The 19476-nt window shown below is 52.2% G+C and overlaps 1 protein-coding gene across 1 annotated transcript in view; it reads right to left on the minus strand.

Moving 5' to 3' along the window:
• Positions 1-19476, minus strand: part of LOC133355656 (protein Wnt-2b-like) — a 60452-nt gene that overhangs the window by 8370 nt on the left and 32606 nt on the right. Inside the window, exons 3-4 of the mRNA XM_061573034.1 lie at positions 11163-11440; positions 2436-2700 (exon numbers count right to left, since the gene is read on the minus strand). Coding sequence (XP_061429018.1) covers positions 2436-2700; positions 11163-11440 — 543 coding nt within the window. The remainder of the gene's footprint in view (positions 1-2435; positions 2701-11162; positions 11441-19476) is intronic.

A 19476-nucleotide genomic window follows, 5' to 3' on the forward strand; every position in this document is an offset into this window, starting at 1 on the left:
TGAAGTACTGTTGGTGTTCTTGACTTAAGTAGGTAAGTAAAGTGTGTATATATATAAAATCGAGTGATTTTTTTTTCTTTCTCAAAATTACAATAAAGCCGCTTAAAGTAAAATTAAAATAATTCGTCGCTTCATTTAACAGGCGAGTGTTGATTTCACCGGTTGGTTGCTGTGATGGGACATTTTTTGCCGGTATCAAAGAATACAAAAATAAAATGGTCTTTTACCCCTTCTGGAAATAAAACAGGCGGTGTGTTTAAGATGTTCGAACACCAAACAGAAACCCTTTCTGCAAGGAATCAAGTTACCGCATTAACCACGTGCGCTACGTGCGGTGAACACGCAAACTGACACACGCTCTGACGATGAGCGGCATTGTAACTGAAACCGATTGGCACACACCAGCGGTTCTTCCTCGGGGACGTTGTTTTTCGCACGCGAAAAAGAGACGCGTTACTACCTCTTAAGTGAAACTCACGTCTCATCTTTCGATTTAAAGCTTTGGTGACTGCAGGGATTCATCTTCTTAGTTCTTTCGGTAAAGTCACGTATAAGGGAAATAAAAAAATAAAATTCTCACGACGTTTCGATTGCAACACAAGCAATCATCATCACCTGATGCAATCATCACCTGATGATGATTGCTTGTGTTGCAATCGAAACGTCGTGAGAAATGTATTTTTTTAAATTGTATTATTTCCCTTCTACGTGACCGATCATCAAAAAATAAAATAATAATTAAAATAATAATAAAAACATAATCAAGTAATTCTCACAATTACTTTATTATGTTTATTTTTTATTTTATTATTTATTATTTCCATTCTACGTGACTTTACCGAAAGAACCAAGAAGATCACGTATTATCCTCCGGCGCGTTTGGCCGAGGAGGCCCGACGCTTCCTGCCACACGCCAAAACGTCGGCCCAACGCGGCGACGTTTGCCGAGTGGCCGCGCGTGCGGATCGACACGCACCTCTGCTGCGGTCACGGCCGGTCGGAGTGTTTACGCTTTTAAAGATGATCATGGACGCTGCTGTGTGCCCTGCGTCCCTCGCCACGCGGTGAAGCCAGCCCGCCTGCTGTCGCATACAAAACGGGATAAATGAACTCACGTGCCAGACCAACTTCTGCCTCTCTGGCCTCGCTTTTCACGTGCCATGGCGAAGGGCTATCGCCTGAAACGTCGTGGATGAGATATTTTTTTGATCGAGTTCCTGCGCTGCTCCACGAATCCGGCGACCCGAGTTCCGATTCCCGCTCACGACCAATTAACAGTGGGGAATATTTGAAACGGTCCATGGCCGTACCGGCCTTCATCGGTGCTACTCGCTAACGACACTTGCCCCGACAGGCTATACGGGGGATCTTAATCTTTGTCTCTATAGCTACTCGAATAAAATTCCCTCCCCCTTAGAACAGCGCAACGCTGAAAAGAAACAACAGGCTGCAGGGTGGCCGCAGTGGTGACACTCGCGCCTTGTAGTAAGAAGGGGGGGGGCCTGGGTTCGATTGCTGACTCGGGCAGACGCTCTGCGCGGGGAGAGATTTTGTGTACTCTACCCCCTCTTCTGTTCTCCATGGGCTTTCTCGAGGTGTTTCCGGTTTCCACCCTGTACCAAACAAAAACCCCGATACAATGCAATTGCTGTTGGCCACAGTATCTCAAATCTTAGACGGGCCACTCGAATACTGAATGCCATCGACAGCAAGATGTTCCTTTTTGACACAAATAGCAACCCGCACATCATTTGGACGCGACTGTCTGTCCATCTGCCACGTCTCCAGCCAGCCAGCCAGGACTGCCGCCCAGCCGGCAAAACTTTTTCCTCATAAACCACGATAGCGTCAGCGTGCCACGTCGCGCCGCCGCACAGCGTTTTACTCACTCTCGAAGAGGCAGACCGACTGAGAGGCGCCAAGAGGAGCCGCAGCTATATGCAAACTTGCCTCAGCCGTGCGGCCCTCTGCATATTAAAGGCATTTACCGGGCCACTCAACGAGCAGTTCGCGTTCATCAAAGTGTGCTCCCTCGCCCCCTCTACCGCCGCCCCCACGGACAAAGCTGGCAAGGTAGCCACGCGCAGCGAGCCGGCGCCAACAGCAATTGCCCAAGCTCTGCGTTCCGGGGTGGGTGGCAGAGGTCGCAACCGGGTACCGGATACCCGTACCCTACCCGATACCCGGCTACCCGTACCCGGCCGGGTACGGGTACGGGCACCCGTTTGTGACCCTGGTGCGGCCGGGTACGGGTACGGGTAGGCCGTGAGTCACTGGTGAGTAACCGTTTGTCACTCATTTCGGGTAGGGTACGGGTATGGGTAGCGTACGGGTACCCGTTTGTGACCCTGGTGCGGCCGGGTACGGGTAAGGAATCAAAACCCGTTTGCGACCTCTGGTGGGTGGGTGGGTGGGGGTGGGGGGGGGTCCCTCACCAGCCTCGCGGTCGAGCAGGCAGTAGTCGGGGGACGTGTCGGAGTAGACGAGGTCGCTCTTGGTGGGCTTCTTGAAGTTGCGGTTGGCCACGAGGAAGCCCGTGCCGTCCTGGTTGAGCGCCACCTGGATGGCGGCGTTGTACCTCCGCCGCAGGAAGTCTCCCGTCCGCCTGAAGTCGGACATGGCGAGCCAACAGGTGCGCAGCGTGCAGGAGCCGCTCACCCCGTGGCACTTGCACTCGGGCTTGAGGAAGCGCTTCACCGCCTTGCGCCACCGCCGGGCACGGAGAGAGAGCGCGGGCACACGCACAGACACACGCGCACGCACAGATATATACACGTGCGCACGCACATGCACACGCACGCACACAGACACATACACGCGCGCCGGTCAAAAACAAAGATCCCCTCCGTGTAGTCCTTGACAGACTGTTGGCACAAGCGCTGTTATCGAGTAGCGCACGGTACACAAGGGGGTGGGTCGCCAGCACCACGCCCGGCCGCCTTTGTCTCCCCAGTGGCGATGTTACACATCGCAACAGGTACTCATTTGAGGCCGAGTCGACCTAGGAGAGGCCCAAGACCGGTCGAGATAATCGTCACTGGTGTCAGTGACGGTGAGCGGCTATGGAACTCGGGTCTCGTAGCACAGTCCGCTAACCGCTACGCTACCGCTTCCCACAACAGAGACAAAGATCCCCCGTGTAGCCTTAACAGACTGTTGGGGCAAGTGCTGTTAGCGAGCAACGATTATGGCCGCGCACACGCGTGACCACTGATTCCGTAAGAATTCACTGCACAACTTTGCTTGGCGACTGTGCGGTCGGCAGTGGTGCACAAGGACAAAGCATCGCAAAACGCGCGCGCCCCTTCAATGGCACCGCTTTGAAATGTGAATATACAATCGGGACGTTTCGGGCACTTCGAGGTGCATGACAATCCAGCAATTAATGTGTCGCCTCCATCGTGTCCGGTCTCCAGTTGTGTGCGATGAGGATGGGTCATAGCCTGAAACGTCGACTATTGTATGTTGTGTGGTTTACGCCATTTTCACCTGAGGACGAGCACTTGTGTTGCGTTCGAAACGTCGTGATTTATTTAAACGTTATTTTGATTTTATTTCTACATACGTGACTTTACCGAAAGAACCAATGAGTATTATATGTTGTTTTAAGGCCACAAGTGTTGTTAATGACGAACGTGGTTGAGTTTGCTTTTGTGATTAATTTGTGCTTTGTGCACCGCTGGCAACGCAGCAGCAGCAGCAGCATCGCCATATAATTGGCGCAATTATTGAGCCTCACACCACGTGATTCAATTGTCAATGTTACATCTCCTTTGCTTGATGACGACCCCTTGTGTTGCGATCGAAACGTCGTGATTTGTTTTATTTTATTTTATTTCTAACTACGTGACTTTACCGAAAGAACCGAAGAGTACGTGTCAATGTTGTTGTTGTTGTTGTTATTAAGTTAATTCAAATATCGAACAAGCCTTAAAACATTCTAGGCACAAAATGAAATTCTGACTGTCAACGAGTGTGTTCTACAACGCGACCGACATAATTGTCCGTGTACTGTGCGAAAGAAGTTCAACATCCACACGTCCCCTACGTTTGCACGCGTACGCAACTTCGTGCAAGACAACGCGCGATCTCTACGGCGGCTAGCTGCGTGCAGGGCCCGTCAAAACGTTACACTTGAAAGTGTAGCATCTCATTTGGAACCTCATTTGCCAGTAAAAAATATGATAATTGGTTTTTTACCCTTCTATCTGGCAACAAAATTGACACTTTTTTTTACAGGAGTCATGTTTGCATAGACCACAATACCTGCAGTCATAATGCTAACAAAAAACATAACTCTGATAATGTATGCACTGTCCTTGAAGTTGATTGGTCCACACCCGTCATCTGGTACAACCCATGTGAGACTAGGCTCTAAGGAAAGCTGTCTCGGGTGGACCAATCAACCCTTCTATCTGCCAACAAAACTGACGGAGTTATGTTTTTTGTTTGCATTATGACTGCAGGTATTGTGGTCTATGCAAACATGACTCCTTGTAAATAAGGTGTCAGTTTTGTTGCCAGATAGAAGGGTAAAACACCAATTATCAGTATTTGGCTTCTATAAATGTCCGCACGACGATAAGCCACTTCTTAGGGCTCTCGTTTGTGTTGGCCAGGTCGCTTCTGAAAAATATCTGCACAGCTCAGTGGAGCCTTACCAGCTACAATAAAATACGAGTTGATGGTTACGTTTTAACGAGGGCACCGATTTCGCTGGCGGCTCGAGTCACCGAAAAGTCACTTTAAAATCTCGTCTCTCAAGAGGGGGGGAAAAGTCACTTTAAAACCTCGTCTCTCAAGTCCCTTGGCCTACTCTTCCACGCTGGCCTAGACGTCCTGAAACGACGTGGCAGCACCCCACGCATGGAATTGACCGCTGAACGTAGCTGCGGGCCGCTCATCTTCTATTGCCACGTCGTGCGAGCCCCACCTGCACCGCTGGATGGACACAGATCCCTTGCTGGGGGGGACCGTGAGGTTAGCAGCTCCACCACCACCCCCCTGCCCCCCCCGCACCTTTCCAGTTTTCAATTCGCACGGTGAACGCGTTACCGGCAGAGATATCTGCACGAGCTGCAAAATCCGCTACCCAAGAAAATGATAATTTAACGACGCCGTTTTTATTTTTTTCCCGCGGGGGGAGCGGCGGCGGGGGGGGAGGGTCTGGATGGGGTTGCGCTCGGACCGATGCCAGGCTAGCGGATGGCGATCGCGCTCCGAACGCGCGCTGCCCCGCTCGCCGCGAGACGGATTGTTTAATAAGAAGCCCCGTGAGATGGATCGTTTAATGGACAGGAAGTTGTGCCCAGAATGAATTGGACCTTGGCCACAGCAGAATGGGGGGATGGAGAGGGGGGGGGCTCGAAATTAGCTCCAAGCCCCTCGGCGTCTGGGAGCGTCCCAGTTGCCATTCACATGCAAACTCGCGCCGACGCTGATCCTAGCTGGGAACTGCCACCAACATCACACAATTACGGTGCCAACAAAACCCTTTCGCGTGAGGTGGAGGAGGAGGAGGGGAGGCGTGGGCTGGTTAATCAGGGGTTGCCTTTGTCATAATCACACTTCAGAGCTGGCCTGGCGGACGTAACGATGTTATTTTTTTTTACTCACAGGCAAACAAACACAGAGCACAACTCGGTAAAGTCTTTCTTTCTGTCCTCGAACCGTCATCATCATCCTCCTCCTCCACCGCCACCGCCGCCGCCGCCGCCACCGACCCTTTTCTGACGCAGTGAATCGTGAAAGATGAGGAGAAATAGCGAACTGTTACAAGGGTCTGGAAGAAAGGAGGACTCGAGATCATTTGATCAAAAAGCTGCTTACACGGCTCGGCATTAATGCGGCGGATTAGAGTCCTAATCCCAACACTTCATCACCTCAGCGGGGAGTGAATGGGTGAGGTGGTGGGGGGGGTGGGTGGGAGGCCAGCGACTGGCATGGCGGGCTGGCTGGCTGGGTGGGTGAGGTGGAGATTGGTGGGTGGAGAAATATTCCAGGAGGAAGAAAGCAACCGAACACAGAGGAGAGAGAGGGGGGGGGAGCGACAGAAGGAATCCGAACTGGCAGACTTACAGACCAAAGGGAAGGGGGGATTGGGACAAAGGCATCAAGAGACCTGGGATGAGAGGGAGGCAATTAAAAAAGGGTAGGATTAAACTACGAGGGAATAATCAGCAACAAGGCATACGGGCGCATGTGACTATAAGTGCGTGTCCCTGATGGCCCTGGCTTTCGGGAATGCGGCAGACTTTGTTGAGTTTGCCGTTGGGAGGGGAGCGGTCGGTTTGATTTCTTTAAATTTGCGGTAAAGCACAAGACGGTAGAGCACAAGACGGTAGAGCACAAGACGGTAGAGCACAAGACGGTAAAGCACAAGACGGTAGAGCACAAGACGGTAGAGCACAAGACGGTAGAACACAAGATGGTAAAGCACAAGACGGTAAAGCACAAGACGGTAAAGCACAAGACGGTAAAGCACAAGACGGTAGAGCACAAGACGGTAGAGCACAAGACGCGACAACGCCGTTACGTCTCGGCCTCCGCTGTCCGGACACAAGCGAAGGGCACCGGAGTGTCAAGACGCGAAGACGTGGTTGGGGGGGGGGGTGGAGGAGAAGGGGGTGATAACAACGCCGCACGCTTTGTCGACAGGACACGGGGTGGGGGGGGGGTGTTAGCGGGCACCCGTCTGTACCGCGCGCCCACGAGCGTTTCCCGCGGATTCACCGCCGAGGTGGAGAGAGCAGGTGGCGGTGCCGTGGCTGTGCCGAGGCCACCGAGGGACAGCGAAGAGGGACCCTGTCCGTGTGTTTGTGAATTAAAAATACAAACTCTCTCTCTCTCGCTCTCTCGCTCTCTTGCTCTCGCCTTGCTGGTGAGCAGCTTCTATTCACGACTAAACAAAAACGCAGTCTTGCCTCAATTAGCCGTCGCCTGATGAGGCTGGTTGTAATTAGCGGCGAAACGTCAAGGTACTCCGAATGTAAATGTTGTTGTGGGTTTACTCTCCAACACACAGCCGGTGCGTGCTGTGCGAGTAACGAGTTGGCACGCTTTGTTTAAGTGACAAACGTGTCTAATTGGCGGTGTCGGGTGGAGGGCTGGTTTAACGACACATTTATGTTTGTAATAATAATGACGTCTCTTTTATTAAGCGCCTTTCATGTTGAAGTTTCTCAAAGCGGTGTACGAAAAAGAGTTGAACTCCACCCACAAATCTCGATAACATCGAAGCGAAACAGAAAGGTGATAATCACAATATCAACGACCACCCTCGAAATTCCAATAAACTGAAGAACTATGACAAAAGCGAATAATACTAATAATTTCAGAGTTAATCAGGCAACAGAAGAGTTCGTTTTTTATTTTATATACGCGATCTTACCCCCCCCTGCCCCCCCCCCCCCCAAAAAAACCCACCCCTCCATTGTGGAATAGCTGCAACCCTGTTCACGTCGGCGCGAATGACGATCGCCAGAGGAATACATCACGGACGGTGGTGGGTTAACGGGCGCTGAGGTCAACCGGCGATCGTTTTTATCTCACGGCATTGTAAAAAAAACGTAATGGGGTCAAATAAAAAAAAGGGGGCGCAAACCTGCAACCACTCGCTGGCGCCACGACCGGCGGTATCGGCCTGCCCCCTGCCCAAACGGGAGCTCCGGAGAGAGAGAGAGAGCGAGAGCCCCACTCCCCTAACGGAGAGAGTTTATTTTGGGCCCCCTCGCCGAGACGTCTCGGAAGACGCGGAGAAGTGCCCCGCGGCTTTACCCCTCCACACACGTGACCCCCCCCCCCGCCCCCCCCCCCCGCCAAGTCGACCGTCTGCGGTTGAAGCCATTTGACGCTGCTGGGCTTGGACAAAGGCGGCGGAGGTGGGGATAATTAATTAAGAGCGGCTGCCCGGTGCGCCGTGGGACTGAAGCAGCCACCTTTGGATTTGCAAGTCCAGCGTCCCTACATTCAGACGCTGTCTTCCCGACAGACCTGTTCTTCACCTGAGGACGGATGCTGGCGTTGTGGCCGAAACGTCGTGAGAATTATTTTATTATGTTTTATTTTTATTATTTTATTATTTCCCTTCTACGCCACTTTACCGAAAGAACCAAGAAAACTATAATAGTTATTATACTTATTATTATTTACCACTGTACTGGGCATCTCATTGATTTTCGACAACATTTTTCACCCAACGGTAAGTGTGATTCATAGAATTTGAGATGAATGAACATCGCAGAATAAAACAAATGTTGTGGCTATACCAGTGGAGTGGCTGACTCAGAGACACTAAGAGTCGGATGCACTCTGTATATTAACAGCCTTCACAGACTGCCTGACTGACGACGCCGAGACGGAGGCGGCAGCTGGCAGACTGCCTGACTGACGACGCCGAGACGGAGGCGGCAACGAAGACTCGAGATCACGACGGGATCCCACTCCACACGACAGCCCTGAGCTCCCGCTCGGAGTCCACTTTTATGCTCCCAGCGTGGCCTCGCTCCGCCCCGGCCACGCCCCCTTTCTAGAACCTACCAGCGGGTTTCCGGGCTTCCCCCACGTGAGGCTATGAGGTCATGTCCACGGGTGAGGCTATGAGGTCATGTCCCCGGGTGAGGCTATGAGGTCATGTCCACGGGTGAGGCTATGAGGTCATGTCCACGGGTGAGGCTATGAGGTCATGTCCCCGGGTGAGGCTATGAGGTCATGTCCACGGGTGAGGCTATGAGGTCATGTCCACAGGTGAGGCTATGAGGTCATGTCCACGGGTGAGGCTATGAGGTCATGTCCACGGGTGAGGCTATGAGGTCATGTCCACGGGTGAGGCTATGAGGTCATGTCCACGGGTGAGGCTATGAGGTCATGTCCGCGGGTGAGGCTATGAGGTCATGTCCACGGGTGAGGCTATGAGGTCATGTCCACGGGTGAGGCTATGAGGTCATGTCCGCGGGTGAGGCTATGAGGTCATGTCCACGGGTGAGGCTATGAGGTCATGTCCACGGGTGAGGCTATGAGGTCACGAGGTCAATGTCCACGCACTCTCTCACCTTGGCATCACTGCCACCGGGGCCCTAAAGCGCTCTCCGCTTCACCCCCGGCTGTCAACGTTGCTCGGCCGACTCGGAATAAAACGAAACCAATACGCAACCCTCACGCATTGCATGTTGCCGTTGACACCTTTTTCACTGCTTTTTGTTATTTTAGTTTTGTTGTCCTTCACCCCTCGCACCTCCGATTATTACAGTCGGCTACGTACGGTGCGAAACTATTTTAACGTGCGTACGTACAGACCAAACCGGGACGCATGTCTCCGTCAGCGCTGGTCTATTATCGACGCCGTGCAGTATCCTGGAACATTGCCTGCCGCCCCGAACACTGACGCCAAGAAATCTCGTGACTGTCCATGTCAAACCCAAACACGCGGTGACCCTAATTCACACGCAGGGCAGCGAGGATATACCCACCCACCCACATTGACCGCTGGCAATTCACCAGCAAGCCTGACGCTCCTGAAGAGACGCTACAATGTCGAAACCGGGCCGGATTTTGCTTGCGTTGAACGAATGCAGCTGAAATTATGCACTCCCAGAATGCCCTGTGGTTGACAGGAAGTGTGGAGGCTCCTGGCTCTCCACTGGTCACACCCCCAACCCACGTCCACGCGACAGAGCCAACACAATCGTGCATTTGCACGATTTCTGCAACGCGCATTTGTCCTGAGAATCATTGCTTTGTCCGCACGGATGTTGAACTTCTTTCGCACTGTACGTAGCCAACCGTACTAATCAGAGGTGCAAGGAAAGGACAACAAACTCAACAACAACAAAAATCAGTTTTAAAGAAATGAGTTTTCAATCTAGATGATCTAGATGATGATGTAAATCTAGATGATGATGTAAAAGTGCATCGCTCCAGTGGCTTCCTAACATCGGAAGGAAGAGCGTTCCAGACGGCCGCAGAAGCGCATCTGAAAGCGCCACGCGATGCGGTGGCCATCTTTGTTCGATGCTTTGATGAAGGCTGCAACAGGGATCATCGGTACGGACATGAATGAAGAAGGGGCGGTGAGTGAAGGAGGAGCGATGAATGAAAGAGGAGCAGTGAGTGAAGGAGGAGCGATGAATGAAAGAGGAGTGGTGAGTGAATGAGGAGCAATGAATGAAGGAGCGATGAATGAAGGAAGAGCGATGAGTGAAGGAGGAGCAATGAATGAAAGAGGAACTATGAATGAAAGAGGAGCGATGAGTGAAGGGGAGCATAGTGAAGGAGACGATTGAGTGAAGGAAGGGAGCGGTGAGTGAAGGAGAGCGGATGAATGAATAGGAGGAGCAGATGAGCTGAATGGAGGAGCGATGAATTGAAGAAGGAGCTGGTGAGTGAATGAGGAGCAAATGAATGAAGGAAGGAGCGATGAATGAAGGAGGAGCGATGATGAAGGAGGAGGATGAGTGAAGGAGGAACTATGAATGCAAGAGGAGCGATGCAGTTGAAAGGAGGAGCGATGAAGAGAGCGTTAATGAAAGAGGAGCGATGAGTGAAGGAGGAGCGATGAGTGAAGGAGGAGCGATGAGTGAAGGAGGAGCGATGAGTGAAGGAGGAGCGATGAGTGAAGGAGGAGCGATGAGTGAAGGAGGAGCGATGAATGAAGGAGGAGCGATGAGTGAAGGATGAGCGATGAGCGATGGAGGAGCGATGAATGAAAGAGGAGCGATGAGTGAAGGAGGAGCGCTGAATGAAGGAGGAGCGATGAGTGAAGGAGGAGCGATGAATGAAGGAGGAATGAAGGAGGAGCGATGAATGAAAGAGGAGCGATTAATGAAAGAGGAGCAATGAAAGAGGAGCGATTAATGAAAGAGGAGCGATGAATGAAAGAGGAGCGATGAGTGAAAGAGGAGCGATGAGTGAAAGAGGAGTGATGAATGAAGGAGGAATGAAGGAGGAGCGATGAATGAAAGTGGAGAGTGTGTCTAGCGGAGCGCGCCTGGAGCCAGATGAGGTGCAGGAGGAGCGATAAGTGAAGGAGGAGCGATGAATGAAAGAGGAGCGATATGTCTAGCGGAGTGTGTCTGGAGCCAGAGCGAGAGGAGGAGGTGGATGTGCAGCAGGAGGAGGTGGGGGTGCAGGAGGTGGAGGTGCAGCGGGGGGGTGCGTGACGGCACCTTGCGCCCCGAGCGGTTGTTGTGCAGGTTGATGAGCGCCCGCGCATCTTTCTCCTTCTTCTCCTTGGCGTCGACGAAGCCGCGGGCGAAGCGGATGCCGTACGCCACGTTGTCGCTGCAGCCGCCCCAGTCGAACTCGCCGCGCGCGTCCCGCCACTTGCCCTTCTTGCGCGGGTCGCACGAGCACGAGGTGAGCTCGCCCTGGCTGCAGGCGCGCGTGATGGCGTGCACCACGCCCGCAGACGAGATGGCGTACACGAAGGCCGCCTCTCGACTACCTGGGCACGCGCACGGGAGGATGGAGGTGGAGGCAAAAGGACGAGGGGTGTGCCCCCCCCCACACACCACAACCAGACCCACCCCCCCCCCCCCAATACCCCACCCACAACCACCCCCCCAATACCCCACCCACCCCCCCCAATACTCCACCCACAACCACCCCCCCCAATACCCCACCCACAACCACCCCCCCCAATACCCCACCCACAACCACCCCCCCCAATACCCCACCCACAACCACCCCCCCCAATACCCCACCCACAACCACCCCCCCCAATACCCCACCCACAACCACCCCCCCCAATACCCCACCCACAACCACCCCCCCCAATACCCCACCCATCCCCCCCCAATACATCACCCACCCACCCAATCACCCACCCACCCAATCACCCAATCCCCCACCCAATCACCCACTCCCCCACCCAATCACCCACCCACCCAATGCCCCACCCACTCAATCCCCCACCCAATCACCCACCCACCCAATCCCCCACCCACCCACTCAATCCCCCACCCAATCACCCACCCACCCACCCAATCACCCACCCACCCAATCACCCACTCACCCAATCACCCACCCAATCACCCACTCACCCAATCACCCACCCAATTCCCCACCCACCCACCCAATCACCCACCCACCCACCCAATCACCCACCCACCCACCCAATCACCCACCCACCCAATCACCCACCCACCCACCATGGAACACAGGAGCGGAGTTACCAGCGGTGCGCCATGGAATAAAAAATTCACCAAAACTGATTTCAAATTCAGCAAATAAATTTTGAGTGTTACAGAATAATTCATGTTAAATCAATGTACGCATCTCCCCTCTCATCTCACTCCACTACTTCCACACACTCAACTAAATGCCCACCGAGTTTGCACAGCATCGTGAGATGTGCTCACCCACAGCTCCTCAATGTATAGTAATTGTATTATAGTTTGGTTGCATTATATGAATCCCAATAAGCTTACTAAAAAACCCATGAAAATTATATTTTTAACACTCAAATATCCCCCCCCCCCCCGCTCACTCACAATCAGTTGAACATCGCCACTTTCAAGTCAACTAGCGAGCATTGTGATGAAGTGGTCGACAATAACCTCCAATTAAACCGTTCAACAATCCAGACTCAGGTGCCCAGTCTGCCCCGTGCTTCGTTCTCGATCGCAATGTTGTACTCTGCGGTTTAGACTTTACTTAGAGGGCTTGCATCAACGTCTCATAATCATCATCCTGTATATCGACATCCTTCCAACCCAGCTTACAACCACGCTAACAATCGCACGGCCAAACAACGCAATTCAAAAGTTTTTGTCTCCTTCCGAAAGACAAAATATGAAACAACATGGGCATTTTCGTTCTCTTCTAGCATGTGCACCAACAGGTCCAACAGTTCCACATGCACTCTCTTTTAGCCCCCTCCCCCTCCCAATACGTTCCATTCATTGGCTACCACATTCAGATAAGCCCCCCCCCCTCCTCCCCCCTTAACTTGTATTTAAGAACTTGTATCTTGGAATCTTTGCCTCACTTGATACAGCAAATCTGGCTGTGACGGTCCCACCTGATGACGGAGACTTGTGTTACCTCCGAAACGTCGTGATTTATTATTTTATTTTATTTCTATTATTACTTTTAGTAAATTTTAATTTTTTACCTACGTGACTTTACCGAAAAAAACCTAAGAGTATGAATCCTTGCAGTCACGAAAGCTTCAAACCTAGAACAAAATATGAACTTTGGCAAAATGATTGATGATGTTGATGATCATTAGATTCGTACGTGACGCCTCTGACACGTAGAATGACAATGGGGGGGGGGGGGGGGGGTTCCCGACGCCATTCGGCACCAACTCTTTGCACGCCGCGTGTGTCTGTGTGCTGGCGCTAACTTGTGGGGCACTCACACCTTCGTGCAAGACGCCTTGGCCAGCGTGGAAGAGTAGGCCAAACACCCTTGTGCCAGCAATGGCGGCGAGGCTGCAATTGCAGAAACCCGCACCTGTACCTCCGCTCCTGTTCTCTGCGTTTGTGCCTCTCCGTACTCCGACGCTCTGTCTGTGTGTCGACCGTGATTCATCTCGTCAGCGCCGTTGGCCGACCGGTAACATTTTCACTCGGAAACCCCCACGCGGGGGTCAGACATTCGGTGCAGCAACAACAACAACAAAACAACCGGGATAAAATGGTCTCAGAACGAATGAACGAACGCGAAATTTCGATTTAAAGCTTTCGTGACTGCAGGGATTCATCTTCTTGGTTCTTTCGGTAAAGTCACGTAGAATGGAAATTTAAAAAAACATAATAAAATAATTCTCACGACGTTTCGGCCACAACGCAAGCAGCCGTCCTCAGGTGAAGAACAGGTATGTCACCTGAGGACGGCTGCTTGCGTTGTGGCCGAAACGTCGTGAGAATTATTTTATTATGTTTTTATTTTTTATTTTATTATTTCCCTTCTACGTTACTTTACCGAAAGAACCAAGAAGATGAACGCGAAATTCTGTTGCGCCTCGTTCGTAAGTCGAGGAGTTACCTGTACTCTTCAACAGCCGATCTAACTTTACAGGAGGCCGTCTATTTGCATCGGCTCAGGGTCAAGCATTTCGCAACTCTGTCCACACGATGCTCTAGCAACTCCGACACGCCGGTGGTGACGGGAGGGGGGGGGCGATTGGCATGCAAAAGCCATCCAGCCTGGCAGAACACAAAAGTCCCAGAAGGCTGACTTGTGGCAACCGCCCTAAAGTACAGGCTCGCAAGCTGACGGTGCCCAGCTGAAACAGGGCTAGATGAGTCAAAGAGCTTCTGCCTAGGCACACGCGTGTGCGTGTGTGTGTGTTGTCGCATGTCCGTTGAACTTCTCTCGCCCCGTACTTAGCCAAGGTGCCGTTGAAGGACGACGAAATCGAACTGGATACGGACATGAAGCACTCCTCTATATATGAAGGTCTTATTGGACGATTGCGCGTGGAAGAAACCCGGTGTAGCCGGAGAAGGCCGTCGCGTGCGAGGGGGCAACACACTATCCCGTGCGGATGGAACGGGCTAAGTCCTCACTCTGTGCCGCACCGCCCGGCAAGAGAGTTTGACAACATCGGTTGCGGTGATCCACCAACCCTTGCCGTTGCCTCCACGCCGCCGCTGGGTCGCAGGCAGCCGCGTGCGCCGCCGCCCGAGTAAAACGAAAACAAAAAATGTCGGCGGAGGATTATTTTCGCCCCGTCCAAGATAATCGTAGGCATCCGCTATGTCCGACGAGGTGTCAGTCATGGATAGGCGGGCCGTGAGCAGATCTAACACCCAACAGCTTGGAGTTTACGTTTAGATTCCAGATAAGAGACAGCATTGTCAGCGGGAGTACGGTGAACGGTTAAGGAGAGGCGGGGACACGCGCGCACCCTTTGCGTGATAGCCGACGACGAGACGGAGCGGTTGCCGGAACCGTGGAAGGATCCGCGTTGAGGTTCACCACAAACGGGCAAAGGCACCTTCGATACACACGGTTGTATACGTACGGTGCGAACGAAGTTCAACAGACACACACGTTACGTGCGTTAGCAACGTTCTGCTGTGCCTGTAGAGTTCTAATAACAAGGCGTTGAAGTAAAGGAGAGAGTTCTAGATTTGAAGCTTTCGTGACTGCAAGGATTCATATTCTTAGGTTTTTTTCGGTAAAGTCACGTAGGTAAAGAATTAAAATTAATATTAATATTTCATTTTTATTTTACTTTTATTAATTTTAATTCTTTACCTACGTGACTTTACCGACAAAACCTAATAATATAAAGGAGAGAGGCTTCACGGTTCACGCAGGACTCAAGGACGTACCCAAGGGGAGTCGAGCGGCCCGGGACTGCTCGCCGACGAAAGAGCGGCGTACGCGCCAAACCCCCGCGGTGAAAGGTTTCCCACGATGAATCACGAAGGAAAAAAAGAATCGTAACGCGGAAACCCACGCGCCTCAACGTTGGCCGGAGGGTCCCCGCGACGTCGCGCCGCCAACGTCGTAGGAACGTTGGGCCAGTATTGGACCGACGGCAAAGGCGACGTTGGCGCCTTTGCTGGGTGCTCCGTGCAACACGTAGCACCGTTTCATCATTTTATCGGCAATTTCACCTCGTTTTTTCAAGGGGTACACATTTCGATGGGGGGGTTTTTGTTTGTTTGTTTGCTATATGACCGTAACGCGGTCACGACGTGCGGCCATGGCCCCTCGTGCGGGGAGTGACGGTGCCGATTTGGTTTCTCTCTTTGGCGGGGCGCCACCGATTAAACCGTGAGCCGTCAGATGCGACAGGGGCCCTGTCCCTGTGGAAGGTGCGGGTTCTTGAGTGGTGACCCCGCCGTCAAACAGGCCCCCCACCAAACGACCCGCACAGCCTGGCCATGACACAGCGAGGGGATTGATAGCGCGGGGCAGTAATAATGCACCGTCACAACTATCTTGGAAAAAAAATTCTCGGAGTGCGGTCCCCGGTTCCACATCAGGGTCCCCCGGCGGTCTTGCAGGAGGTCCCACGGGGCTGAGATGCCAAGAGCGGCTTGATCCGCACAACATTGACAACGCTTACACCTTTTGTTCGGGGACATTAATATTCATGTTTTACTCGTGTTTCATTTAAAAAAAAAAGTTAGGTAGCCTACCCCGATTTAAACTGCCCTTAACCTCTTCTTGGTTCTTTCGGTAAAGTCACGTAGAAGGGAAGTAATAAAATAATAAAAATAAAACATAATAAAATAATATTATATAATACAATTTTTTTATTATGTTTTATTTTTATTAAGAAGATGAATCCCTGCAGTCACGAAAGCTTTAAATCGAAATTTGCACTTCACCTCTAAGATCTAAATGCCCCCATGCCCTCCCCTCCCCATGAAAAGACTTATAGCTCTGTTAAAAATGTATTATTATATTCCGGTAACATGAATAATATATTCTTTGGGTCTTTCGGTAAAGTCACGCAGATAGGTTATTTCCTTTGAACCTATCTAACGTGACTTTCAAAAGAATATGAATTCCTGCAGTCACAAAAAAGCTTTAAGTCGAGATGAATCATTTCGCGCGACTGGTACCGGGCTGGGTGATCCGCGCGGAAACGTTTTGCATCGGCCAAAGTCGGTCCTCGAGAAAAGTTCGAGAAACGCCGCCGTAGATTCGACTGGTCTCGCCCCCTGACCTCCCTCTCCCGAAATCATCACCGAAGTTTCGTGAGTCCCCCCCCCCCCCTCCACCAGCGCGCACGGTGATAGCGAAATCCGCGTCGCTCACTGGCACCGGCTGTGTCGGCAGGCAGGGGTCGTCCCACGCGCCTCGAGGGGTCCACTGAGGGCACCCCCCCCCCCCCGTGACGCCGTGTGTCAACAACAACAACAACACAATCAATGTCGCCGTGTGTCAACAACAACAACACGATCAATGTCGACGTGTGTCAACAACAACAACAACACATGATAATTGTTTTTTTACCCTTCTATCTGGCAACAAAACTGACACCTTCTTTTACAAGAAGTCATGTTTGCATAGACCACAATACCTGCAGTCATAATGCAAACAAAAAACATAACTCTGATAATGTATGCACTGTCCTTGAAGTTGATTGGTCCACACCCGAGACAGCTTTCCTTAGAGCCTAGTCTCACATGGTGTTGGACCAGATGACGCCAAAAGGCGCACAACTCAAAGACAATGCACCATCAACACCACAATCAATGTCGCCACACACTCACCGGATCACCGCACTCACCGGCTCATCTCACGGTAACCGCTGCCCTGCTCACTGCCCGCCCTGGCCACAATCCCACCACGAAGTGTCCGTTGTCTACAACACCGCCCGGGCCAATGCCCACACCTCAGATGCGAGGTGTGCAGAAGCCAGCAAGTACTCGAGCCGGTCTCTAGCCGTAGCCGCATTCAACGGGAGCTCCAACAAATACAAATGGGTTCAGTTTCGATTTAAAGCTTTCGTGACTGCGGGGATTCATATTCTTGGTTCTTTCGGTAAAGTCACGTAGAAGGGAAATAATAAAATAATACTAATATATAAAACATAATAAAATACAATTCTCACGACGTTTCGACTGCAACACAAGCAATCATCAGGTGAGAAATGTACAGCAAATTTTTTTTAAGAAAGTTTTTTTTTTGCTGTGGATTTCACACCTGATGACGATTGCTTGTGTTGCAGGCCACTCAACTTCTTAGGCTATGATGCCTGAAACGTCGCCTGTCACACACACACATAGCCGTCAACCCGTGCGGTTTCGCCCCATGTTCTTGTACAGGGAAATTGAGTTTTCAGGTCCATAGGGCGTACAGACGTTGCAATACGGGCCAAATTGTGCCAATTTGTTTGTGTTTCTCGCTTGTGATGGGACTTTGTAGGATGAACGCTGAGATGTATAAGGGACACGGGGTGACCAAGAGGGTCTGAGTTGCTCTGTAACAAGGTAGGGCTCTGATAGGGGTTCACAGGTGTGTACACACCGTCTATTTTATTTATTTCTCCTTTCGAAGGCCACAGTGCTGCTGTTGTTCACAAGGCAGCGGCGGCACAACGGGGCAGCCTCACGCACCGGTCCCTCGTAGAGCAGCACAGCAATGGACATGTGAACCGACATCCGTCCTCCAACTGCTTCGACATCGCGTGAACCGATTTTGAGATTATGACGCAACAACAACCACCACCACCACCAACCACCACCAACCACCACCACTAACCACCACCACCATCACCACCACCATCACCACCACCAACCACCATCACTAACCACCACCACCATCACCACCAACCACCATCACCACCACCACCACCAACCACCATCACTAACCACCACCACCATCACCATCACCACCACCACCATCACCACCAACCACCACCACTAACCACCACCACCACCATCACCACCACTAACCACCACCACCATCACCACCACCATCACCACCAACCACCACCACCACCATCACCACCACCACCACCATCACCACCACCATCACCCATCACCACCATCACCACCACCACCACCACCATCACCACCAACCACCACCACTAACCACCACCACCATCACCACCACCATCACCACCACCACTAACCACCACCACCACCATCACCACCAACCACCACCATCACCACCAACCACCACCATCACCACCAACCACCACCATCACCACCACCATCACCACCACCATCACCACCACCATCACCATCACTAACCACCACCACCACCAACCACCATCACTAACCACCACCACCATCACCACCACCATCACCACCAACCACCACCACTAACCACCACCACCATCACTACCACTAACCACCACCACCATCACCACCACCATCACCACCAACCACCACCACCACCATCACCACCACCACCACCATCACCACCACCATCACCACCACCATCACCACCATCACCACCACCACCATCACCATCACCACCAACCACCACCACTAACCAACAACACCATCACCACCACCATCACCACCACCACTAACCACCACCACCACCACTATCACCACCACCACCATCACCACCAACCACCACCATCACCACCACCATCATCACCACCACCATCACCACCACCACCACCACCATCACCATCACCACCACCACCACCATCACCACCAACCACCACCACTAACCACCACCACCATCACCACCACCATCACCACCAACCACCACCATCACCACCAACCACCACCATCACCACCACCACCACCATCACCACCGACCACCACCATCACCACCAACCACCACCATCACCACCACCATCACCACCAACCACCACCACCACCATCACCACCACCATCACCACCACCACCATCACCATCACTAACCACCACCACCATCACCACCAACCACCATCACCACCACCATCACCACCATCACATCCACCACCATCACCACCATCACCCGCAACCACCACCACTAACCACCACCACCATCATCACCACTAACCACCACCATCACTACCACCACCACCATCACCACCATCACCACCATCTACCACCACTAACC

This window comes from Lethenteron reissneri, chromosome 51, assembly GCF_015708825.2.
Source record: "Lethenteron reissneri isolate LAM-NWPU_2019-01 chromosome 51, ASM1570882v1, whole genome shotgun sequence".
In the NCBI taxonomy this organism is placed as follows: domain Eukaryota; kingdom Metazoa; phylum Chordata; class Hyperoartia; order Petromyzontiformes; family Petromyzontidae; genus Lethenteron; species Lethenteron reissneri.